This window comes from Ruditapes philippinarum, unplaced genomic scaffold (genome assembly GCF_026571515.1).
Source record: "Ruditapes philippinarum isolate M1 unplaced genomic scaffold, ASM2657151v2 ctg1004_1_1_1_1, whole genome shotgun sequence".
Taxonomy (NCBI): domain Eukaryota; kingdom Metazoa; phylum Mollusca; class Bivalvia; order Venerida; family Veneridae; genus Ruditapes; species Ruditapes philippinarum.
In genome coordinates this window covers 180,828-208,820 of record NW_026860305.1, presented here as the reverse complement: position 1 = coordinate 208,820, position 27,993 = coordinate 180,828, and the positions used below count along the sequence as shown (strand labels likewise).

Here is a 27,993-nt window from a genome sequence, read left to right as displayed (position 1 = left end):
TTGACAGACAGTAACCATGGCAACATATTATATTGACAGACGGTAACCATGGCAACATAGTATATTGACAGATGGTAACCATCAGATGTTAACCATGGCAACATATTACATTTACTGTTCCAGATTCATAGCAGGGCAGATCCATTATACAAATTAAGAAGGTAAAAGTTTAAATAAAAAATAATTCTATAAATAGCACATCCTGGTATCACAGTAGCTATGGTTTTGATAACAAGACCTGTCCACTAACAGCCACTAAATTTCACTGATTTTTTTTTCAAAACAACCACATTGTTAGCATTTTCTTTTTAACCAAAAAGCAAAATGGTTGCCATGGAAATGATTACTTATTTTCAAAAATTTATGAAAAACGCTGATGACTTTCTAATACACTGACCACAATGTATGAATAATTTTGGCAAAATAGCTAAAGAGTTGCCACAGCAACTATGTTTCATTTCAACACTAATGAAGAACATGTAGTGTACATAGTAATTTCTTTTCACTTTGCCCACCATACTATTACTTTATTATTTCATGGACATAGTAAACTTTCTGTTTTTAAAATCATTAAAATAACGACGATAAATTCTATCACATTGACACCACCGTAACATTGGCGACTTCAACCTCCATGCCACCGTAACCATGGCGACTTCAAGTCTTTGTAAACTGTTGTAGCTGTATATACACATCAGGGTCAATGAGACGCGTGAGTTCATCAAACACTTTATCACCATGAATATTATGACACTGGCGTAGTTGTTGGAACACAAACTCTTTCAGTGGTATCGTGTGAACCGGATCTTGTCGCATTAACTGTAATACAATCATTGTAAGTGAAATTACAGAACCTCTTTAATAATAATCTTAAATCAAGTAACACATCCATATTCTAGACAAAACTGACATATCTGTTGAAAAAGTATCATTTAACAAATCAAGAAAGTAGTCATTTAAAACTATGAAAAATCTTTAATTTTTTTTCCAAGTTCAATTTTTTGTTTGTTAGTTTGTTTCTGAAGTAATGTTAACCACCATTTTGTGGCCCTAGAAATGCACTTTAAGTCATCTAAGTTGGCTGTTTCATGGGTGTCATATCCAGTAAACGAATCAGTGTGGGTTGTCCATTAGCGTGGGTTATAAAAGTCGAAATTGATAATCTCGCCACTAGTGGAGTTTTAACTCACGACATCCGCACTAAATATAGTGTTTGATGCTCTTCACCTGCACAACTCTTCTTACCAAAGACCACATTTCAATATGTGGACTACAGTTAAGTAAATGTAATAACAAATCCCTTTAACATCATGCAAGAAATTAAACATACCACTTTACTACATGCAGATGCAATATGAAGAGAAAAGTAAATGATAGGTATTTCGTCAACATGATAATACTTTTGATTCAAGAATAATCATAGCTTCTTTCATATCTCTGATTTGATTTTATGTTACACTGATGCTTTAACTTTCCCGATTTAAAGTGGCACCATGGCCAAGTGGTTAACACGTCAGACTAGTAATCTAATGATCGCTAGCTGCATGGGTTCAAACCCTGTCAGGGGCAAATCGTTGTTTCCTTGAGCAAGTAACTTTACACTCATTGCTCAGTACTGGTTCATTCCAGGAACAGATTTGAAAGTGTGTCTTTATGCTTATAGCTTCCTACACAATCAAACTAAAATACATTCTGTATAAACCAACTTTCCCAGAAGAAAATTCTGCACTTGGCTGGAATCCCCTATCTCTCAAAAGCTAAGTATGTAACTTATTCTATGAATAAACTACCCTAAAACCCCCTGGACCTTAAGTAATAAACTTTCATAACTCTGCCTGAAAGGCCTGTAATTCTAATTAAGGGAAGTAAAATCTTACTGCTCGCTTTCTTTTCTCATGCTCGGTCTCTAATTCCTGCTCACCCTTCGCCTCGTCCCCGTCCGATATCACAAGAGCACTAAAACAAATGTAGAATTATTATAATAAATCACGGGTTATACAGACACACAATGCTAAAATTCAAGCAATTTTTTATCATTTTTCAAGCACATTTTCCAATTTTTTTAAGAACCTTGTGTCAAACATATACCAACGATAAAGTAAGTTATAAAACGGTACTTTCATATTCACACTAGTTAGAACCAATTAATTACCTACAAAGTTACATGTTGATACCTCTTGTTGTTACAGAGTTATGTCCCGGAAAAAAAAGCTATTTCTATTGTTATTTTCTTTTGTTTAATAGAGGTCCAATGGCCCCTTACTCTATTGTTACGGAATGAACTCTATTGTTCTCTTTTGTTCTGTTTACAGTTAAATTGCCCCACTATCCCTATTTGGTCGTGCAGACTGACAGACGGATGGACGGACACAGTTGCGACTATATTCTCACCCTTCGGGGAGCATAAAAACACAGCAAAATGGGGAATTTAGCTTTATTCTCTAAGAACTAATTATAAATATAATAATCTCAACTTAACGTGACTTACTCTAATTGGATCACAGTTTCTTCATCAACAGGTACCCTACATACGTCGTGTAAAACTTGAACACATACACTTATAATACCTCCAAACAGTTCTAGCACCGTACTGAAATACATCATATAATCCTGTACCGATATCATAAATTAAAAAAACATTAAAATACCGGTGAGAATACTGTAGTTCTCCCAAGTTAAGCACCTTCTAATCTTCATTTTGATAGTCCTTATGTTAACCCAACCTTACTTTGAATATGTATTTTGTATAAAAAAGAATTATTTTTGGTTGAATTTTACGTTGCACCAACACAGTATAAGTCATATGGTGACTTTCAAGCTTTACTGGTGAAGGAAGGCCACAGGTGCACCTGCACAAGCCACCTCCCAAGTAGAACCACCAACAGTCAATTACCTAGCTGGATAGCTCCCTCAAATGAAAGAATCCCTGTTGGGATTCCAACCCATAGGAGTTAGGGACAAGAGATTTGTAGTAAACGACCTTAAAAACTCGATCGCAACCTTTATATTGTATAGATATGTTGATGTAAAGTTGATGTATATTTATTAGGGATGGCAACGAGTAACCGGTTAACAGAGTACTCGATCGAACGTCCGAATATCGGTTAACAAAATTGATATTCGATTACTCGGAAAAATATATATTTTCTATTTTTTTGCGATTTAGAAAGATTGGTACATCCAATTAGTTCAGAAATTCTGAAATTATCATGTATCTTCATAAATACCCGTTAAATGGAATCAAAACATCCTTGCAAAGGTGTGAAAATGATATCATAAATTTAACAAGGCGATCAACAGTTTGACACGCGCACCCGTGTCGCTTATGTCATCCAGCCTCTTATGATATTAATTACCTTTAATTGTGCAGCCAAGTAACTGTTTTGAAAACAACAAAGGGCCGATTGCTATCATGAATGTAAGAATAAAGGTAACTAGAATTTAGACCATGTTAAACTTTTGTTGCCGCCGATCAGTCTATATTATTTCAAAAAGATATATGAACTGTTATACATGTTTAAAACTTGATATTGCATTAATCAAAACGTTGTAAAATATCATGTTGTTGATTTAATTATAATTAATTTGTCTCCCGTGCACTACAGAATTCTATGAATTTAATAGAAAACGAAAGTAGCACGCGTGTGTGATAAACTTTGAAGATCACTGGCTATCATCCGAGTAACCGAGCACTCGATCGGAAAAATGACCGAGTACTCGAGTATTGATTTTGGTATTCGTTGCCATCCCTTATATTTATATATGCAATAAAATACATTGACAACCTCTGAACTCATTAACCTTTTACCCCATGAGCATATTGCGAAAAATGGCCATTTCCACTGAAAAGCCTCCTGTAACAAGTTCAAACTGCTATGAAAGTATGAAAAATGCTTCAATACTAATGAAACTTGGCACAAATGTTGACTACACCATAGCCTCTGTAACAGCATGCTCAATGGTAAATTTCCTGTTACCATGGCAACGGGGGGACGTCTCAAAATTGCCAAAAATCACTATTTTGCATTGTTTTTTTCCATCAAAACTGATTTCAAAATGCTGCAACTTCTCAATGAATTGAGATAGAGTAAAAGGCTTTTCAGCGTCAGTTACTAGCTACCCTAAGATCGACCTGAGGCCATTTTTAGCCTGTCACATGTCCAAAATTTTCTTGGAGATGAGGGGGACTCTGCCCCCCTTCAAACCCCCCAAACAGAAAGGGGCACATCCCCCTTCTGGCACACCCTGGTGTAATATTTGGATGGGGGACGGCGCCGAAAAAGTGGTCACTTTTTTTTTAACAACAACAAACGGAAAACAGTGTTTGGGGCCTAAATAGGGCATTTTTTCACTTGTTTGAGGCCTCAAAGGGGAGGGGGGGGGGGGGGCGGCAAAAAGCCGTCGAAACACGCTTATATAAGGGAAAAGGTTAAAACAATTTCTCAGTTTTTATAAAAACTTATAGACAAAACTAGAGGCATTCAACATTCAAGTTGGGTACATTAAATTGAAAAGTATACAGCTTTATTTGGCCTTACTATCTATAATCAATAAAAAATTGTTAATTTAATTGACTTTTAAGTCACATCTTCACTGTAAAGGTCATATATAATTATGGCGACTTTCCAGCTTTACTTGTGGAGAGAAAGACCTCAAACGCCCCTCCCTTCAGGTACTAGCTCACTCCCTGAGTAGAACCACAGACTTTTTCTATTTATACCTAGCTGTATATAGCTCCTTCAGATGAATAGAAACTAAAATTCCTTATGGGATTCGAACCCTCAAGGGTGAGGTGCATTGGGAACCTGAAGTCGGCAACTGTAACAACTCAAGTCACAGAGGCCCATCAGTCAGATACTAACGATACACAAGTTAACAGTCACATTCTAGTACTAGAACTACTATTTAATTACCTATTATTTACAGTAATAAGACTAGCTAAAGCCAGGGCCGACAGTTTTCTTCTCTCTGGTTGTGTCATACTATCAATAGTCTCCATCCAGGCAAGTAGAAATGACTTCAAAATACCCGATGACTACAAGAAAACAAGATTAATGGTCATAATAGATAAACCTTTTAACATTTTTTGTTTAATATATGTCAGTGTATTGAAGAAAATCAATCAAGTACTTTCGGAGTTATGCTTTGTATTTTTTTCCATGTAATTCTGACATAGTAGGCAAGACAGAGTTCTAAAATCCTGCATTTCTTACCAATGTGCTCTGTTGGAGAAAATCACTTAAGTTCTTTTAGAGTTATGCTTTGGACAATTTTTTTTTCAAGTTAATCTGATCAAAGTAACAGTAGGCAAGATAGATTTATTGTTCTTGCACAATGCACTTCCTACAAATGTGCTTTGTCATGTATTAAGTTCAAAAATCACTCAAATACTTTTAGAGTTATACTTTGGGCAAATCTTTTCAAGTTTGTTTCTTAATTTGGGTTTTACGTCACATCGACACATCACAGGTCATATGGCGGTCATATGTCCAGCTGTACTGGTGAAAGAAGACCTCAAGTGCGCTTCTGTGCATTATTTTAAGGCACAAATGGGCACCTGAGTAGAACCACCGACGTTCCGTAAGCTAGCCAAATAGCCTCCACACATGAAAGACTCCAAAGTCCATGACGGGATTTGAACCCATAGTGGCGAGGGGCAAGTGGTTTGAAGTCAATGACCTTAACCACTTGGCCACTGACAACCCTCCGATTTTCCATACATATAGCAGATAATTTTTTCTAGAAAAAAAATTTTTTTTTTCATACTGAATCACTTAGAATTCTATTAACTTTTTTTCCCCACAAATATTTAATATGAATTTCCAAAGGATACATTACTATTGTTTTTATCAATATTTGAAACACTTATATAAATGATAAAGGTGCCCTTTGTAGACCAATCCACTTTTAAAACAAGTTACATGACAAAATTAAGTAACAACAGTAATTCAATATCTGAAACACTTATGGAAAAGGTGCCCAATTTTAAACCAATCCACATTAAAAAGAGTAACATGACAAAATCACAAAAGCAATAATTTACTGATAAACCTCCTACCTGTATATGAGATTCAGAAGCAATCTTTTCGAGGAATGTCCAGAAATAGTCTTGGTTTTGTAGAATGATTCGTGCAAACAGTGTCACATATATAGACATGACCATTGGATGTTCCTGTAATTTGTAAAACAATGCAGCTTTAAAGGGATCAAGATTATTAATTAATATTTCAATAACAATATTTATTTTTTAAAAGTTTTTTAAACTTGATTGTGAAACAAGTTTTTTTATAACAATAGATGTTATCCGGAACTAGACAAATGTGGGCTTATCCAAACTAATCTCTCGGTACAAACAAACTTTTTACTGTTATAGCTTCACTATGGTGATTGATTTGGAATGCTTTTGTGTGTCGTGTTGTCACTAGCGATAGCACAAGAAAGTACCAAACTGCGCACTGTCGGACTTTCGTCTTGTCGTTCTGTCGCTAATGTTGTGTGGTATGTTTTCACAATGTCACATTGTCGCTCGGCTCAAATCGCTACCGACAACGCAACGCGCAAAGTCTACCAAATCAGCCACCATACTTCAGGGAGCACTACTGTTTTCACTGTTTACAATAGATTAGTCATTGTGTTGTGCTTATTTCCAAAGCTGTAATTGTAAAAGTTTGTTTGAACCCGCAAATTAGCTGGGAGAAACGCAAATTATTCTTAATTACAGAGTAAGTCTGTTGACCTACTCTGATAGTAAGAATATTTTGGATTTTCCCAGCTAATCCCAGGTACAAGTAAATTTTTTTTAGCTACAACTTTGAAAATTAGCGCAATGGTTTGACTTAGCTATATTGAGTGATTAAGTTCAATGTGAAGCCATTATGGTAAATGTTTGTTTGTACTAAGGAATAAGTTTGGAATAACTCTTATTTTCAGGGTTTCAGTTAACAACTACTGAATTACTTTTGAATCTGGTTTTTAGAACTTACCAGTACTGAAGTCATATAAGATAACTGGTTGAGACCTCAGAAGGGCTCAAACCCTTTATCCATAGGTTGAATGTAGAAAAAAAAGCTAGTTTTACATAGGGCTGTCATGGAATAAGGCAATATTGATATATCACCAATATTCAACATTCAAATTCAATTAAGAGATAATATCGGTCAGTGAGATATAATAACTTGAAAACATTCTTTCTTTTAGTTTGTTGAAATTTGTGATGACTGAAATATGTATACATGAAAGCATGATGACAGCATATCACACATACAGTAAGCTTATCTAATGTGATGTTTTAAATTATTTTTTTCAAAATCTCCCTTTATAAAAAAACCCTAAAAAATAATTTTTAAAAGTTAGAAACCCACGAGTAAGAAAAAATATTTGGGTATAAATTTTTATCAACGGGTAAATTATTTTGGGTTTTCCAAAACCCCTTATGGCCATTTTTTAAAAAGATTTTGTAACAAAGTTTTTGTCTCTTTTAAATTCATGTGAGCCCGGGAAATTAATGTAAAATTTTTTCTAAGAAAAAAAAGGGCCATAATTATATAAAAAAGGGCATTTTTAGAGTAATTAGAGTTATGGGGCCTTTGGGGTAATGACCTCCTACAAATCCTCTAAAATAAATGTGTGAAGTTTTGAACCCATCTTTTTCCCTTTCAAAATTTTTTGGGAGTTTTCCCAAAACTTGCTTTTGCAAAAATTTAACCAAATGTGACGTCTGGATGATTAGAATAGCTCTCCAAATTCTTGCATAATAGACGGTGTTTCCATTAGTTTTTACTCATGCCGAAATGTCATTATGGGCATGGGGGGTGCCAGAATGAAGTCCCATGCTAAAAAAAAACGGTGTTAAATTTTAATGAATTTTTCATGAATGCCCCATTAAAATAAACACATCTCTGCAAAATTCAAGAATGAAACTGTATGCTTAGGAATTACATCATTTTTCTGCCAGTAAAGGAATTTATTACCCTTTGTAAGGGAATATAGTTGAGGGAAATGGACATTAATTTTCCATAGAAAAATTGTTTTATTTCGATAAAGAATTTTAAAATATGATAGAATATGCAAGAAAAATGTCTAGCATATCTCTGTGGTTCAGACAGGAGTATCTGTCCCTTGGTTACCAGCCCTTGGCAAGCCTCATTACTGCCAATGGGCAGGTCCCCTCAGGACGGATATTCCAATCCCAACCGCAACATATGACATATTATTCTTTGAATAGACAAGCTAAAAGTAATTTTATCAAAATATAAACTAAATATACATAAAATAATATACATAAGGTCATGATATACATAAATGTTTTTGAAAACTCATCCACATTAAGAGAATATCCAAGATGTTAGAATATGGCATAAATGATATGATATGAAGCAGTTATCTGTTTTCATTTCAGCACAGAATATATCCCAAATTAAGCAACCATGTTTGAAAACTAGTGCTTTTTTTCTATAACTGGATAATAAATAATATGCAAAACAAAAGTGTAATTTTTGCTATAAGCTGAATGCAGAATGGAAATGTCCCACTCACAATCATAGTTAAGTCCCCTTAATAGCTAAAAGATACATTAGAGTTCAGTCCCCTTAAAATATTAAGATTGTAATTAAATGATGTTCTGTTAAGAGTTAAGTCCCCTTTCTTAGTAAAAATATAAGATGGTTCAGTTCTTTAAGGGTGTAGACGCCTTATTGTGAAGACTGTAATAGGTTTAAGTTCCACTGGAGTTTAGTCCCTTTTATATAATGTGTGTAAAAAATGAAAAAGCTTTAAGTTCAATTAGATTTAAGTCCACTTAAATGTGTAAAAAATGAAAAACAATTTACTTCCATTAGAGTTCAGTCCCCTTAATGTGCCAAAAAAAAAAATGAAGTTTCAGTTCTACTAGAGTTAAGTCCCCTTAATCTGTAAAAATTGAAATAGTTGTAAGTTCCATTAGAGTTTAGTCCCCTCAATGTGTAATGATAGCAATAAGTTTAAATTACAATAAAATTAAATCCCCTTAAATGTGTAAAAAAATGAAAAAAAAAATCTACTTCCATTAGAGTTCAGTCCCCTTAATATGCAAACAAAAAAAGAGAAAAAAGTTTCAGTTCTACTAGAGTTAAGTCCCCTTAATATTAAAATTGTAAAATAGACTGGTCAATAATAAGATTACCTGATCTAAATGAAGAGCTTCCATTAATGTAAACTTTTTCTCTGTTTTCCCCACTGTGGCTTCCTGTATAATTTGCAGGGAATAATTGTGATCAATTCATTTTCACCTTAATTCATGTCAGGTAACTCTAGTTGCTTTGATAGTTTAATTATTTAGAGTTACTCCCCTCTAATTAAATCAAATCCCTGCATATCTGGTCCCATATTATATGTAATATTTTTCTCAGATAATGATAAATGAGTACTCCATGATCATTAGCAAAGATGAAATATGAGCCAGGTCATGATAAAACCAATATAATGGGTTTGCGAACCAGCATGGATCCAGACCAGCCTGCGCATCAGCGCAGTCTGATCAGGATCCATGCTGTTCGCTATCAGTTTCTCTACTTGTTATAGGGTTTGTAAGCAAACAGCATGGATCCTGATCAGACTGAGCGGATGCGCAGGCTGGTCTGGACCCATGCTGGTCGCCAACCCATTATGTCGGTTTTGTCATGATGCGGCTCGTATTTGTAACTCATAAATGAAATAATCAATATTATATTAAAGGAGCTCGACTGAGGTCAAAAAGCAGAAAAAATAAAATTTGAAATTTTTACATAGATCAAGTGAAGCACATAATAAATGGACTTTTTCTTCAAAACAGACATGTAAATAAAATCGATCAGGAAAAATCTTTGAGATACTAATATTACTATGATAGATGAGTCTATGTAATCTAACTAGAATACTAAGGTACATGTATATATATACGCAGCATGAAAAACCCTTATATATTTCGATGGTTGATACGTAATATACATGTAAAATATACATTATATATAAATTATACATGTTTAATAGAGTTACATAATATATAAATTATTACACAGATTTTTATAGCTATACTTACATCTGAAGTTAGAATTGACCGAAGGAATCCAGGTAACATAGAAGAAAACATCTCCGGACCTTCGGCTGGGAATGAGCGGAACACGAGCTCCACTACCTTCAGCACAAGTATTACCCCCTCAGTCCGTAAATCCTTTATCAGTGATGGAAATGACTTCACTATTGCACCAGTGTATACCTTAAACAGTAAAACTACATAGTAATCTTTATTAGAGCTTATAAGCAAGATGAGTTTTGCCTCAAGTTATAAAAGTATGATGAAATCTCCAGATTTTGAAATCTGACCTTTGGAGTCAAGGTCATATTATGTTACTGTTTGGATTTTTCTTTTTATTAGCTGAGTTTTTCATTATAGCCCCAAAAATGTAATAAAAGAATGATGAAATTTCCAGAATTTTCAAATTTGACCTTATTTAATTAACAAGGTCATCTTGGAGTCAAGTTCATATTATATTATGGTTTTTTTTTTGGTTTGGTTATACATTGCACCAGCACTGTTAAGATAAAAAGATGACTTTCTAATTTTGCTGGTGGCCGAAAAACTCAGATGCCCCTCCATGCATTTTTAAAGGCACTAGTGTACCTGAGTAAAACAAACAACATTTTTTAAGCTAGCTGGATAGCTTTATCACATGACAAACCACATCTTCTGGCAGGATTCATCCCACTGCAGTGAAAATTAACGACTAACGCAACTATTAGGCCATGGAAACCCATTTTAATGTGTCAAAATGTAACTATGGTGTGAAGTTATGACCTGTCAAAGTATGAATACTCCCATAACGACTTAAAAACTTCCATTAATATTTCACTGAAGTGTTACTTTCATAAATGCAGTTCTTAAAATACAATTAAGGGGTCTTGTGTTCAAATTCCGACCAGGCTGCACATTTTATTCACATTGTGACAATTACTTTATTCACCTGCATTGACTCTCGAGGCCCCAGTAATATGTATTCCTCAATCACTTTCAAACACATTCTAAGATTTTCAGTGCCTGTTTCTGAAACAAACAAAACAGTACAATTTCAGTCCACTCTCTGCAGAATCAATTTTTTTATAAAGCAAGTGACTCAAGATTTTTATACTTCACAAGAGTGGGTTTCAAGTGCCGAGTGGCAGCTGTAAAAAGTTGCCCCACATTTCCGTGTTGTAATATTTTTTTAGGGTCATCAATTAAAACATGTGAGTAAAGATTAAGTACAAGTTAAGCTGGTGCTAGGGGACGTGAGACGCGTTGCCCTTTTACATTAGCTCTCATGAACTAAATCAAACCGAGTCAATTTTCATATCATATTGTTATTTTCAATGTTTCTGATCATTCCTTTTTCCAGATTTTTTTTTCTTACTTATCATTCAATATAAGTATAAAAGAAAGTTTAATACCTAATAATTCCGACACATTTTGGTACAAGTTAAGCATTTCCGGTGTCATTTTTTCGGCGTTAGTCAGGGTTATATGCCAGAGCTCCAACCCATCGTCCATCAAGTACACGTGCTCCGGTTGCCTAAGATCTGTACTTAGTTCTATCACAGGTAGTAGGAATTTGTACATCGTGGAGCTCAAATTTCCAAAACCCTGAAAAGCCAGAAAACTTGAAAATGTGAACTAAAGGGGAATAAACTGTTTTAGTATGATGTAGTTTTTCTATGATGACAACCATAAAGCAGTGGTTGAAATTTGTGATATCTTGTCAGTCAAAAAACTCAATTTTCTCTTTCTCCTTCGTTTACAAGTTCTTTCATCTATATGTTTATATGCAAAAATTCTGTATAGCTTATACTGAATTCATTTAAGTTTCATTGTGTAGGAAGCTTCAAATCTATTCCTGAAACTAACCAGTAATTAGCTATGATTGTTAAATTTCTTTAAACAACAACAAAACAATGCCTTGGCTCTGACTGGTTACAAACCCATTAGGCAAGACATTCGTAGATTTCTAGTCCAATATGTTCACCACACCACATTGAATAACAAAATCTGTTTTCATCTTCTTTTTTAATAATGTACAGTTTATCAAACAAGAGCAATCAGTGATCACATGTGACGCCTGATGATAACCAATTGCATGATGCAGCTACTTTGTAGCAGGAGACATAAAAATCATTAACAGACTGGAACACGTTTTTTATTTAAGGGCAATAACTCTGCCTAAATCATTCAATTGGAAAACCTGTTTAATATGTGCAAGTACTTGAGCTAGCAACAGATCCTGAAGGGATTCATATTAAAATAGCATTAGTCCGGACAAGTTTTGTGACAGATGGGGAGACAGACAGACAGAAAGGCGAAAGAGAAATTATCCAAAAAAGTTGCTGCTACCTTGGAAAAGGTGACAGAAAAATGGCATTTACCTGTACAAGATGTATCAGGGTAGTAATTATTGCACATTTTAACATGTTATGATCTCTTGACTCCTCCCACAATGAAGGCAGGTACGACACGAGTGACGTGGCATACGGTCGAATCTGCACTCCTACACGTTCCACCACGAATGACACCACATGTAAAACTTGCATCTGAAAATTCACATTATTTATATTATCAACAATAATTATATTATGTTAAAGCGCAGGATGGCCTGACGCTATACTGGCAGCCAGGGCTCTCTCTTTGTCAGCAATAATTAAATATCATGATCTATGCTTATGTGGCTGATATATGGATGATATTTTGACCTAGACAAACACTAATATGCTAACTAATAAAGGCAAATTTTATGCTTATAGTCAAAGAAAATTTTTACATCAATTATATACATATAAATAGAGTTGTTATTTTTATAGATCTATTTATGCACTTTATAGAGATATCTGTGCTTCTGTTATAAATAAATTACCATAGGATAAAAATAAATTACAAATTAGAATAGAATACAAAACAAATGTGTTCCGAATGAAAATACTTATCTATAATGTGTAGCATTTTGGTAATGACTTTATATGCATTGAATTCAGACCCTCAGATTAAAAAATAATTATGTTTTTTTGAATAACTCATTTACCTTTGTATCACATTCATTCACTTCCTTTAACAGTTGAAACAACAGAGAAAATATCACTTCTAAAAACTAAAATAAAAAGAGACATATATAACAGCATAGTAGAAGATCAAATTTAAAAATCAAAAGATTTTTATCTCTTTAATATTTGACTCAGCCTTCTTAAATATGACTTTTGATGTACATTGCAAAATGAATTATGTATATACCACTTGTTTTTTAATTGCAATGGAAATTAGCTGATGAGGGTCTGACTTATTAAACTTATAACAGCTTTACAGTCTATAAATTGTAAAAAAATCTTTAACAGTAAAAAAAGTTCTATTAAAAATAAGATAAAGAGCATTTTCTTTTGCCCTTTTGTACATTTAACTTTGCAAAGATAACAAATGTACTAAACACTGAGTAAACAGCTATACTTACTGGAAGAAATTGGTCAACCTTAAATTCAAAATCATCCACAGGTGAATCTCTGTTAAGGATAACAATATAAATGTAACTGGTGGCTTTGTACACTAGTCAAACTAATAACAAGAAATAAACCTAAAAATACTGTAGCATATCCATAAGAGTTTTTACATAACTAGTCTTAACAGTTCTGGAAATTTTAAAATCATCACATTTCAAATGAAAATATTATCATATTAAGCACTTTTAGTATAATAATGGAATGTTTTGAAGATAAACCAACAAATCTTTTTGTCATTTTTTTAACCCTTGACGGTTGGATCCTACAGTGATTAGCCTTTGCCAACAGAATAAAGCCAGGCCAGTCTGCACATCTGTAGCTCAATTTTTCTGAGGCTTGAGAGCCATCTTAGCAGTTTTACTAGCCTTTATACTGTTGGTTACAACAAGAGCTTAGTTTGTTTGGATTTTTACGGCACATCAACACATAACTGGCCATATCGTGCCGAAATAAACAAGATAGTCAAAAGGAAAGCTAAATCCCCTGCCCCAGTACAATTTCTAACCTTAAAACCACCTTTCAGTATGACCTTGACCTTTAAAGAAGCAACCTGGATTTTGAGCTTTGGGTATCATCTCATAATGAGGATCATTTGTCCTTGTAATTCTAAAAACCTTTAGTAGTTTTAAGGTCATGAAGTGAACATAAAATTTCAACTTTTTACATTTGACCTTTAGGAGTGACCTTGACCTTAAGGGTAGATGGGGATTTAAAATTAAGCAGATTGAGTGTTAAGATCCTATGTAAAGCAATGTGTACACTGAAAGGATATCAAGTTTGAGAGTGTTTGCAGCCTCCAGTCTAACTACCAGATCCTCCGAGGGCTGTAATAGAGGGCAAATAGCCTCGTATAAAGCTGGTCGTAACGATGACGACAATTTTACACCTACCCACTGACCACACAACCAGATTACCCGTCTTCTTATTATTCTATAACTGAAACAATACAAATAATAAGATAACATGTGTTTTTCATTTATCTAAAATCTGTTTATTAGCAATTAAATATGAAAATGAAAATTATTTCATGATAAAAATTCTGGTTGTTCTTTAACAATATTAACAAACCATACAAAACTGTTAACAAACAAGAGCTGTCGGTAGGACAGCATGCTCGACTTTTCTCAGCACTTGAGAGTAAAATAAGAGCTTGGATAGTTTAGAATCTTGTAAGTTCAAAAAGGACCATAATTTTGTAAAAAATCCATGTTAAAGATATAAGCTTTGGATAGTGATTACCTATTAAGCTCCATAATAAGTGTGTAAAGTTTCAATCCATTCCCTTCAAAAGTTTTGGAAACACTGACTCCCACACAAAAACTTTACAGAAGTGTGACACCAACATCTTGGTGAGAAAAATAGCTCTGTCAGTTTTAAGAATACTCAAGCTAAAAATCAAGGATCAATATCATGAAATTATCATTTACTTCAATTACATAGAATAATTAAACTTAGAGTCACTTACTTTACATGGGATATTTTCAATTCTTGTAACAGATGTGAAGAGAACCATTGGTCAAACTCTATATCATCAAACAAATCAAAGGCGGCTAAACCAACAGCATTATACACTGAAAAATAAACATTTATCTTTAGTGCATGTGTACTGTAAACCTTAGAATAACATTTTCAAAGAATTCTTTAACATTCTGCCTGCTGATTCTACCCATGCAACCAGTGCAGACCAAGATCAGCCTGCATATCAATGCCATCTGAATGGTCTGCACTGTTTGCTATTCAGTCAGTACTTATTTTGAAATATTCACTAAAAATGATGAATGGTTTTGTCCATATTGAAAGATAGACAAGTCCAATTAAGATATTTAGTGTGGTAAGGGTACATGTAAAGTGAATACATTCAAAAGTTGAGGAGATGTTTGCAAAACCATAATCAGGAAACTTGGTGAGCTGGTAAGCCGTTAAAGATTACACATAGTAAAAAATTATTTTTTTTTATAGTTACCTGCATCTTTCCTCAGTATAGTTATCATATTATCCATGTCACATGGTCCCTGCAATTCCCGTACCATCTTTATTAACACAGAACTAAGTGACAATCTGTATTCTTTAAACAGACTGAGAAACAATGTTTCTGTACACGGCTAAAATAAATATAAGGAAGACTATGTTTATCATTGCCAACAGAAAAGAAAAGAAACTTATGTCATAGTGTGAGAATCAAGTGCAGCCTGACTTAGATTTGAACATGGCACCATTGGAATACTGTAAAGCAGTTGTACCGGATAAGCAATCTGGCCGCTAAATCTAATCCCCTAGTAAAATGAGTAAATCATCGCCTAATTAGTGAAAAGTTTTATACTGAGACAGACTCGCCCACTTTACAAAAATTCATCCTCAGATTGCATATGGGTATAGAGAATACTTCTCCACAACTCTGGAACTATATACCATTACGAGCCCAGCGCTGGGTGCCAAATGTCACAGTGTGACAAACATTGTGTAGCTTGACTTGGACTTGAATCAGGAACACTCAAAATACTGTTCATTAGTTTAACAACAGAGCTTTTCTTGCCACCTACATATCTTCTCCCTCTAGTTAATGACCAGTTCTATACAGTGAGACTAAGTTCTTTAAAAATTTCATGACTGTTAATAAGATTGATAAATAATTAATTAAAACTGATTTTTATGCCCCTGCCCTTATAGATAGAGGGTGAAAAAAACCTAAAACACTTCGGGAATTGTAAATGTTAAATATATTTTACACAATTTTCTTACCCTCAATGCATATTTATATGTGTCGCCAACCTCTTCTTGGCCTGTAAATGAAACAAAAATTATATTCATACAATTCGTATTACAACACATGTTAATTATATTCCTTTTATACATGCAAAATTACAAGTTACGATAGTTATGGATTTGCCCTGATTTTAACTTGGATAAGTCCATTAGCAGTTAACCCTTACTACACTAAACATCTTAAAAGGATGAGTCCATTTTTTAACATAACCATCAGTCATTTTTAGGAAAAATTTCAATATAAAATATGTACTGATTGAATAGCTTACAGAGCAAGCTATGAGAACCATTTTGAAAGAACTTGTTACTTTGGTATAACTATTAAGTAAGAATATGGCAAGCATTTTGCATAATTGTGGAACCATTTTGGCACAATGGCTATTTTAGTCAAACTATTTGATATCTTGGTAGAAGCATTTGATATCTTGGCAGAACCTTTTTAAATCTTGGTATTTTAGTCAAACTATTTGATATCTTTGTAGAACTATTTGATATCTTGGTTGACCCATTTGTTATCTTGGTAGAACCATTTAACATGTTGTTATAAACATTTGATTTCCTTGCATCTTAATAGAAACATTTGGCCTATTGGTAGAACTATCATCAGTTTTCAGTTTCCTCACATGAAAAATCTTATTTATATATACTGAGAACTAATCTTCATTCAACATAAACTTCGCTACATACAGTACTCTTACGGATCAGATAGTTTCCACAGACAAAAAATCTAGACCAAAGTAGGCGATAACCAATCCTTTTTCAAAATTAACTTTTCTACTTTTTAATGTTTTTCTCGATCAATATCAAAGGTTAGCCAACCAGACAAACTTTTGTTACTTACAAAAACTTTCTGGATCTGAGTCCCAGGTTGACAGGTCTTCATGGTTAAGGAGGAAATATTGGGAGATTAGACGGTGACATATCTCTGTCAGGGTCTCAAACGTGAAGAATACCGCCTTTATCTTGTGTGCTTGCATTTTAGTACTGTCTGGTTCTGAAATATTGTTATGTCAAAAAGTAGATATAAGAACCATTCTGTTTTACAATTATATGTACATAAAATTGATATTCACTTATCGGTGGTAAACATACTTATTTAAGCTCGATTGCGAAACAAGTTCTTGCAAATATATTAATCACTTTTGAGTCCGCTTCCTGGAACCAACCAGTACTGATGTCATATGGAGAAACATTGTCGTGACCCATGCGTTGAACCTATTATCCTTGTGATGAGAGGCAGACACCTTAACCACTAGGCTGCCGCTCCATTTCCACTTATTAACCCTTACCAACCTAACTATCTTAAATGGACATATCTATTTTTCAATCTGGACAATACCATTCATCATTTAGAGAAAAATTCAAAATAAATAGTTAAATAGCTTCCTCAAATGGAAGAATTCAAAGTTACAAGTAGGATTCCAACCTACTATGATAAATGGCAAATGATCAAAACGAATCTGCCACTCTGTTGCCGCCAGCAACTAAAGTTAAATATTACTTTTCAAAGTCAAAAGCATAATGATTTTATATTTGTTCAGACTAAATAGCAAACAGTGCAGACCATAATCAGACAGCACTGATCTGTCACCTGATCCTGGTCTGCACTGTTTGCATGGGTATACACATCAAGGGTCGAGAGGCAGCATGGCTGAGTGATTAAAGCATCTACTAGTAATCTAAGGATTGCTGGCCAAGTGGGTTCAAATCCCTACAGGGGCAAGCTGTTGTTTCTGTGAGCAAGAAACTTGACACTCATAGCTTAAAACTGGTTGGTTCCAGGAACTGATTTGTGAGTTCTTCAATAAGCTTACAGTTTCCAACACAATGGAACTGAAATATATTAATATAAACTAAGGATTGAAAATACAATAAATATCTGACATTACCTGCCTCATGTTTCCCCAGTCTGTACATATCACCAATCAGTATATTCTTCATCAGGTTGAAACAATTCACTGTAAATCTCTCATACAACAGTCCTAGAAAAAATAAAACCAAAAAATCCGAATATACAGTGAAACCTCTATAGATCAACCAATTGAAGACCAAAAACCTCTACAAAAACAATATAATTTATTCCAAAAGTAAATATTTACAATAAAGTCAACCTCTTTAAAAGGATATACTCTCAGTAACAAACCAAAATCTGGGTTTATTTTTGTTTGGGTTTTACGTAGTATCAACACAGTAAAAATCATATGGCGACTTTCCAGCTTTGCAGATCTAGGATCTGGGTTTCCCCTATGGTTGTTATTCTGCAGAGGTGGTACTATATTAAGGTAATCAAAAATCTAGAAAACTTAAAGGGATATGCAACAAAACTAAGGGGAAAATATTAATAGACGAAACTATCCTTATCAGTCCTGTCCAAGACAGTATGACAAAACTGAAGTACAAACCGCAATAAAATAGCTGAGTGGTGAGTGGCGATTTGAAAAATCACATAAAAATCAATTAGCAACTTAATACCATGTACATTTATACATCATCATTTGCTTGGTTTCAAATTTAGGTGTACCAGTTGCTTTAAGAAAGAATTTCAAAATTTATTATTTTAGGCAATTGGACCTCAGTGGAGTTCCTTTAAATACTTGAGGTTTAAAACAAGAGGAGTTACCTGCTTGTGTGAAGTTATATCTCACAACAAACTGTAGAGTTCTCTGTATAAACTGCATATAACACACAGGATGATGCTCCATAGTATCCAGTAACTGAAACAATATAAAATTATACAGACATATTCACATTAACTGTTAAAAGAGAAAGCCTAAACAAGAGGGCCATGATGGCCCTGAAGTCGCTCACCTGTATATAGGCCCCCGGAGCGGGGCCAGTTTAAATCCCAGGGCTTTTATTTAAGCAAACTTGGTAGACACCCATTAGAAGATGTTTCATGCTAAACATCTAAGGTCTAGCTGGTCAAGTTTTTTCTTTACACATATAGTTAAAAACAATGACACACCTGGGGCAGGGCAAGTTTTGACCCAAGGGCTTTTATTTGAACAATCTCTGTAGACACTTACTAGAAAATGTTTCATGCTTAATATCTAAACTCTAGCTATTCGGGTTTTTTCAAAGAAGATTTTTAAGTTTTTGCTATACACATATAAGGAAAATGAATGTCCCCCGGGGCGGGGCCAATTTTGACCCAAGGGCTTTCATTTGAACAAACCATGTAGACACTCACTAGAAGATGCTTCATGCTTAATATCTAAACTCTAACTATTTGAGTTTTTTTAAAGAAGATTTTTTAAGTTTTTGTTATACACATATAAGGAAAATAAATGACCCCCGAGGCGGGACCAATTTTAACCCCAGGGCTTTTATAAGAACAAACTTGGTAGACACTCACTAGAAGATGTTTCATGCTTAGTATTTAAACTCTAGCTATTTGTTTTTTTTTCAAAGAAGACTTTTTAAGTTTTTGCTATACACATATAAGGAAAATCAATGACCCCCGGGGCGGGGCCAATTTTGACCCCAGGGCTTTTATTTAAACAAACTTGGTAGACATCCATTAGAACATGTTTCATGCTAAATATCTTAGCTCTAGCTCTTTGGGTTCTTTAAAAGAAGATTTTTTAAAGTTTTTACTATATGCATATAGAGAAAATCAATGACCCCCTGGGGCGGGGCCAATTTTGACCCCAGGGCTTTTATTTGAACAAACTTGGTAAACACCCATTAGAGGATGTTTCATGCTAAATATCTTAGCTGTAGCTCTTTGGGTTCTTTAAATGAAGATTTTATAAGTTTTTACTATATACATATAGGGATAATCAATGACCCCCTGGGGTGGGGCCAATTTTGACCCCAGGGCTTTTATTTGAACAAACTTGGTAGACACCCATTAGAGGATGTTTCATGCTAAATATCTTAGCTCTAGATCTTTGGGTTCTTTAAAAGAAGTTTTTTTAAGGTTTACTATATGCATATAGGGAAAATCAATGACCCCCTGGGGCGGGGCCAATTTTGACCCCAGGGCTTTTATTTGAACAAACTTGGTAGACACTCACTAGAAGATGTTTCATGCCAAATATCTAAGCTCTAGCTCTTTGAGTTTTTTAGAAGAAGATATTTAAAGTTTTTTCTTTTGGTTGCCATGGCAACCAGAGTTCTGCATGGAATTAAATTCTTTGAACAATTTTCAAAGGTGACCACCATAGGAACATTCCTGTGAAGTTTGGTTGAAATTGGCTTAGTGGTTTATGAGAAGATGTCATTTAAAGTAAAAGTTTACGGACGACGGACGGACGCCGGACGAAAAGTGATCACAAAAGCTCACCCTGTCACTTTGTGACAGGTGAGCTAAAAAGCATATACTGTATAAGTGAAAAATTTCGCGGTGTTGAAATATTTGCGATGTTTACAAATTGAAATTATTCGCAAATATTTGATTATGCAAAAATAATTTCTGTTTAGGCAAAACTTTCTTCTATCATTTGAAAACACGTTTTCATACAGCATCCTACATGAATAAGTTTGACTGTTCTGGTACTAAGATTAATATTTCTCATTTCTTGTTTGTTTAAGTTTGGTCTTAACAAATTACTAATGTTTTAATAAAACAATATTTGTGTTAATAACACTATATATATCAAATATATATGTATACTTCAAACAATTGCATAAATAATAAAGGTATTAAACAACTGAATAGAACAATTACAACAAGAGCCATGTCAACATGGCCATCCCCCGCCGAATGTGTTTGCTCATTGGAAGAATGTACAAGTAGTAGAGCAGAATAATTCCATTTTAGGAGGTCTTTTGGTAATGAAAACTGATGGCTATAGTGATTACAGATTTGAAACCTATGTGAATACTGATGGCTGAATATAACAAAGGGCAATTACTGAAAAATAATGCAGGGAAGGTTATCATTACTGTGTGCTGCATCCCTCCTCAGTAAAATCTATCCACCTATCAAGTTTCAAGTTGATACCTCAAATACTTTTTGAGAAAAAAATTGAACTGAAAAATTAAGTATGAAAAATAACAAAGGGCAATAACTCAAAAACTATAAAAGGTAGAGTTATCATTCTTGTGCCCTGCACACCTCCTGAATTAGATCTATGCCCCTATGAAATTTCATAATGATATCTCAAAGGCCTTTTGAGTTATGCTCTGGACAAAAATTAATTTTGAATAATAAAAAAAGGGCAATAACTAAACATTTATGCAGGGTAGAGTTATCGTTCTTGTGCACTGCACTCCTCCTTAATGAGATCCATCCACCTATGAAGTTTCAAGTTGATACCTCAAATACTTTTTGAGATAAACTCTGGACAAAATAGTATGAAAAAGAACAAAGGGCAATAACTCAAAAATTGTACAGGGAAGAGTTATCATTCTTGTGCACAGCATTCCTCCGCAATAAAATCTATCCACCTATGACATTTCATGTAAACATCTCAAACACTTTTGAGTTATGCTCCACTCGGGTGAAAAATTAGGTATGAAAAATAACAAAGGGCAATAACTCAAAAATTATTAAAGGTAGTGTTATCATTCTTGTGCACTGCACACCCCCTGAGTGAGATCTATGCACCTATAAAGTTTCATTTTGATATCTCAAAGGCTTTTAGAGTTATGCTCTGGACAAAAATTAATTTTGAAAAATAACAAAGGGCAATAACTCAAAAATTATGCAGGGTAGAGTTATCGTTCTTGTGCACTGCACTCCTCCTTAATGAAATCCATCCACCTATGAAGTTTCAAGTTGATACCTCAAATACTTTTTGAGATAAACTCTGGACAAAATAGTATGAAAAAGAACAAAGGGCAATAACTCAAAAATTGTATAGGGAAGAGTTATCATTCTTGCACACAACATTCCTCCTCCATAAGATCTATCCACCTATGACATTTCATGTTGATATCTCAAACACTTTTTGAGTTATGCTTCACTCAGGTGAAAAATTAAGTAAAAAAAATAACAAAGGGCAATAACTCAAAAATTATGAAAGGTAGAGTTATCATTCTTGTGCACTGCACACCTCCTGAGTGAGATCTATGCACCTATGAAGTTTCATGTTGATATCTCATAGGCTTTTGGAGTTATGCTCTGGACAAAAATCAATTTTGAAAAATAACAAAGGGCAATAACTCAAAAATTATGCAGGGTAGAGTTATCATTCTTGTGCACTGCACTCCTCCTCAATGAGGTCTATCCACCTATGAAGTTTCAAGTTGATAACTCAAATACTTTTAGAGATATGCTCCGGACAAAAATGTCGGACGGAAGGACGGACGGAAGGACGGACGGAAGGACGGAAGGTCGGACGGACGGAGACTATTTCTATATCCCCCGCCGGATAATAATAACGGCATATTCTTAACATGTTCCTGCTTAATTAATGATATCACAAAAAGAAAACAGTATTAAATTCAAGAAATCATATTTTCGCAAATATTTCAGCACGCAAAATGCCTACTTAATGACATTTGCAAAATTTTTGTGACACATAAATATCCACTTATACAGTAAAAGTTTATAGTCAGCAATCTACTTATACATCACAAAGGTATGATACCCCTTGTGGCTGAGCAGTTGCCTTTAAGGGTTGAGACATCAGAATTGCAGCCACCATTTATCTCTGTGTGATCGTAAGAGGCGACTAAAAAGGTTTGAATTACTGGTGTCTATGCATCTCTTAGCTCCAGCAGGTGAGCTGGTTTTCACCCCTGGTGTTGCTTTAAGTTTGTAACACCGGAGGTTAGACAAAATCATCTTTCCTGTTTCGGTTCCATATGACCTAAATTGGGTTGATGTGCCTTAAAACCAAACAAAACTAAAACAAAACTACCGTTCTTTAGTAGACAGACAAAGGTTTTACTATTACATGTACATGTTTGTTTGTTTGATTGGGTTTTACGTCACACTGACACAGTATAGGTCATATGGCGACGTTCAAGCTTTACTGGTAGAGGAAGACCTCAGGTGCCCTTTCGTGCATTATTTCAGGCACAAACTGGCACCTGAGTAGAACCACTGACGTTCCGTAAGCTAGCTGGATAGCTTCCTCACATGAAAGAATCCAAAGTCCTACCGGGATTTGAACCCACAGCAGTGAGAGGCAAGTGGTTTGAAGTCAACAACCATAACCACTCGGCCACGGACGCCCCATACATGTACATGTATTTCCACTCTGGAAGTTAATCACATAAGACTTCTATTTACCACTTTTGTAAGAATGTTGATCATCTTTTCACATTTCTCTAGCATTCTGTGATCTCCCCATAAACTTTGTCCTATATTAGAAAACAAGCCTCAATAAAAGAACTAGGATCCGAATGCATTTTTGTGCTAATACATGAACTATGTGTTAATAATGATTATGCAGTTTATCAGTTTGACAATACAGGGATAATCACTTCATCAAAATATACATGTTACAATTACATTTGTAAATACAGATACAAATCTGAAATCTGTAATCGTTCACCATACCATAAATAATATTAGACAGCCGAAATAGCACTTTTCCCAGCATTAATTTTGTCATTTTCATTTGAAATGTTAGAAAATGCTAATGTAAACATAAATTAAAACAATTTGATATAGAAAAAGTGGACTTTTAGCAGTCTAAAAATCTGGAAATTCAGGGACAATCCTGTAGCATGTAAGCTTGAGGTCATGAGTTCAAACCCCAGCCATGGCAGGATAATCTTTTCTGTTGATTTGCATCTTTCCGTTACAAACTTAAAATTTTCGTCAAAATATCAAATGCAAAAATTGAGCTACCAACAGTATGTGCAGGCTCGGGCATGACTCCATCTGGTGCCAAAGGTTTGTCTCTTTTGGTTCAAGCAAGTTACCGGTTAGTGATAATGACATTATACTTACTACATTCTAGCATGGCATCAAGCTTCACAAACACGTCATTCAGAAAACTCATAGCTTCCTGGTTACTGGCAGGGTCTCGGAAGCCGTGTACAACCATTCTCCGTAATGCTGAAAAATAACATGGTGCACATCAAAAATCGAAGACCTAACAAAATTAAACCCTTATATTGCCGGTAACCAGTGCGGACCAAGATGAGTTGGCACATTCATACCGTTGAAACATTTTGTTAGTTTAATTAGGTTTTACATCACACCGACACATTATAGGTCATATGGCATCGTTCCAGCTCTACTGGTGGTGGAAGACCTCAGGTGCACTTTGCGTGCATTATTTCAGGTACAACGGCCACCTGAGTAGAACCACCGACATTCCGTAAGCTAGCTGGATAGCTTCCTCACGTGAAAGGATCCAAAGTCCCTGTCGGGATTCGAACCCACAGCAGTGAGGGGCAAGTGGTTTGAAGTCAACAACCTTAACCACTCAGCCACAGACGCCCCTTGTTGGCACTCGGCCACAGAAGCCCCCTGTTGGAACATTGTCAACACTGATTACTTTTCAGACTGTACTTGTTAATGTGAAATTCCTTAGACTTCAGGTATCAATGCGGACCAAGATTATTTTGCACATTCATACTGATGGAACAAGGTTTGCACAGTTCACTATTTAGTCAGTAGTTAGTGTGAAATTTTCCCTAAAATAATCCAAATGATTTTGTTCAGACTGAAAGTTGGACAGGTCCATTTTAGATATATGGCATGGTAAGGGTGAACAAGAGCACCACATAGGCGAGGCAATATTCGTGGGAATGCAAATTTGTTTGAGTAATCAAATGGTGTAGAGAGACTCAATAAAGATACTGGTCTAAAAATATTTTATTATTATTATCCTTATGACACTTTATGACCTCCCAGGTTGAGGCATTATTTGCATTTTTTGCAGGAACCATAAAGCTTTTGATAGAAGTCTACTAGGCAATGCTATATGCTTATTATAGAGGGCAATTTTGACCGGAGAGTCATGATTAATATAACATTTGTAGAAATCTACAAATTAATGCTAAATATCTAAGCTCTGGGCCTTGTAGTTTCACACAATAAGACTTAAATTAGTTTTTCTTTATATATAAGTTTATATAAATTCAGTGTCTATTCTAGGAGGGGGAATATTGATTCACTCATATTTTAGAGAATTCCCCCCATTTTTTTCAGAGGCAGGGGGGGGAATTTTACATGGAGAAAGAAGGAAAAAGATCAACAAATGTAATAAATTCTCACTTTTTGATAAAAATCACCCATTTTTCGAATCCTAGAATAGACACTGTAAGTTTAAGTGACCCTACAAATGGAGAGCTGAGCGCACTTACTCCTCAAAGACAACGTAGTTCTGTCAATCACTGTATGCATCTCCTCACTGTGCATGGCAGCTAACTGGAGAAATTCTGACAACTGATCTGTCCATAAACCATAGATATAGCTGAATATTTCATTGGTTAACTGAAAGAAGAGGTGCAAGAATTATAAACCCTAAGGCTGCCGGCTAGTCAGATAGCTCAATTGGTTATAGCGCATAACTCGTTATCTCAACATTGTGGGTTTGATTCCTGGGCTGGCCAACTTAAATTGCTTATTAGTCTTTCAGATGTTTTTAAATCAAGATCCCGTGTACAAGCGCCTTAACACTTGGCATGTTTAAGAACCAGGAGAAGCTTCTGAAATTGGAGCATCTTCTGTATCTGTCTCCAAAATCTAAAATGACTAATATTCTTCTGGAGGACTCGCCCATATCGGCAACTGGTGGAGAGTATAAATAAACTTAAATACACACATAACAGAAAGGTGTACCAGTTCTACTTGCAGTATCATACAGTGCAATGTTTATTTATTGATTTTTATAGTATTTATTACCAAATTTTTGCTATTAGGTTGGAAAATTTTTTTTTTATATCTTAACTTTGTTCACTTTCTTTTTATAAAAAAATAGGTTTTATTAATAAATTGAAACATAAGCATTCATATGTTATAACAGGGTTGTCAACTTGCCATTAACATAAGGCCAAAATTAAGTAAACCACTGGCCATCAGTAAGCTGCCTGGATAACTTTCTCACATGAATAGATAATCTTTATTTAAATACTGACACATTTACCTTGTCATATGATAAATAGAGGATATTGAATGAGTGTAAGTTCAATACTGAATTTATATGCAAAATTTTCCAAACTGGGCAAGGTATTTTTCTCACAAATGACTAGGAAAAGGCCTGGATGTTCTGCAGAGACTGTACTTTACATATAGACAACTACATGTATATGTGAAACATCACTTACATCTTCAAAGAGTTTACGATCTGGTGCAAGGCGTTTTGACGCGAGTGTTTTCAACACATGATGTAACACCAGCAAGGAACGTTCTTGTAACAGTTGGTTATCACAGCGCACAGTTTGTAGTAAAGTCGGTAATAAAGTAGGCCAGTTTCGGGGACAGTCTAATCTTGCTATCTTTGCAACCAGTACAGACATTTGTGTACATATCTGAAGTACAAAAAATCTTCATGTTATTAAAGGGTATAAATCTATATCTTATGAAATATTTTAAATAAAATTTATCAACAGTAAAGTTATATTGGTTTCATTATTATATGGTTGATTCAACCTATTCTAAATAACTGATGAACAATAATTATATGAAGAGATAGGAAACTGATGATTCATCAAAGCACATATCACCTCCTTAGTGCAGTAACAGGTTAACTTCTTTTAAAATTTAATAGGAATTAATCCATTACTGCACTAAGGTGATGGTATAGCACAGTCTGATTATCACATCTCTACTTTTCTCAAGTCAAGAGTGCAGAAATACTTGTACACTCAAACTATTTTTTTTTAAAGTATTATTTAATTAAAAGGAAAATTATCATATTTCCCAAACATTAAAATACAATCAAACCTGTGGTGAAGGTTCATTGAAGTTTGCCAACAGCCTTTGTCTTATAGTCTCTTTTTCATCTTCTTTCATAGCACTGAAAACATTGAAAAGAACTACTGCTTATTTGTTTTGTCTTTTTTACACTGATTACAACACATTTAAAGCAGCATGCCTCCAGATTCATGCTAATTTCCAAGAAAATTTTGAAAATTTATTTGAATGTGTAATATTGTGAAGTAACTAAAAGGAAAAATCTTGGAAAAAAACCTTGACATTGTATCTCAAAATATCATCATCAATTAAACAGAAGTGTACCTACTTTGGTGCTGTTCTTCTCCAGTATCTGTCAACCCCATTTTTTATGTACATCACTGCTAACCATCTTACGTTAACAGCTATATCATGATTACAGAAAATACTCTGAAATTCAAAGTCAAATTTTAAGACAAACAGTTAGTATGCAATCTTTTAATATTGCAGCAAAAATTAAAAAGTAAGGAACAATATATACAAATTGGAATAATCCCAATGTGTTCAATTTTTTTATTTATTGTAAACTCTACTAAAAAGGTGAAATTTATTCTTCATAAAAAATGATAATATACATCACAAGAAGTGTCTTTAATTTCTTTTGGCTTTTCAATATATAAAAATCTAACTACAAACTTATTTAAGAATTTTAAAATCTCATAATGTCCAGATATATATACATGTAACAGTATGCTTGGATATAACATAATGGCCTTAATGGGATAAGCAATTATCAACTAGATAAACGGTCATTTAATTGGCTAAAATCAGCCAAAAGTTTGGTAAATTTTCCTTACATTATTGTTCAATGTTCAGGTAATATACATACATAAATTACCATTTAAATCTTACGGCATTTGGCTTATTATTATATTTCAAAAAGAAACCTTTCAGAATGA

The 27,993-nt window shown here is 34.3% G+C and overlaps 1 protein-coding gene across 2 annotated transcripts; it reads right to left on the bottom strand.

Annotated features, from left to right (window-relative positions):
• Positions 1-164: 164 nt before the first annotated feature.
• On the bottom strand, positions 165-27,478 carry LOC132759615 (importin-11-like). 2 transcript variants are annotated; one of them, XM_060751425.1, is made up of 25 exons: positions 27,384-27,478; positions 27,086-27,158; positions 26,467-26,670; positions 25,504-25,633; positions 24,140-24,247; positions 23,474-23,544; positions 18,908-19,001; positions 18,177-18,269; positions 17,129-17,281; positions 16,264-16,304; positions 15,488-15,626; positions 14,990-15,095; positions 14,297-14,460; positions 13,479-13,519; positions 13,059-13,124; positions 12,409-12,573; positions 11,440-11,632; positions 10,977-11,056; positions 10,055-10,231; positions 9,161-9,223; positions 6,059-6,172; positions 4,914-5,035; positions 2,489-2,590; positions 1,878-1,956; positions 165-819 (listed from the first exon to the last, which is right to left on the bottom strand). In XM_060751425.1, exons 1-25 carry the CDS (start codon positions 27,431-27,433, stop codon positions 658-660), a joined length of 2,790 nt encoding a protein of 929 aa, XP_060607408.1. In that variant the 5' UTR covers positions 27,434-27,478; the 3' UTR covers positions 165-657. The 2 variants fall into 2 exon arrangements, with proteins under 2 accessions (XP_060607408.1, XP_060607409.1); XM_060751426.1 differs by lacking the exon at positions 9,161-9,223 and having other exon boundaries at positions 10,968-11,056.
• Between the last annotated feature and the right edge of the window lie 515 nt (positions 27,479-27,993).

Coding starts and splice junctions, on each gene's coding strand:
- LOC132759615 (XM_060751425.1), bottom strand. CDS start 27,433: ATGTACATAAAAAATGGGGTTGACAGATACTGGAGAAGAACAGCACCA. Junction 11,633..12,408: donor CCCTGATACATCTTGTACAG/GTAAATGCCATT, acceptor CTGGCTTTTCAG/GGTTTTGGAAATTTGAGCTC. Junction 10,232..10,976: donor GGCCTCGAGAGTCAATGCAG/GTGAATAAAGTA, acceptor TTACTGTTTAAG/GTATACACTGGTGCAATAGT.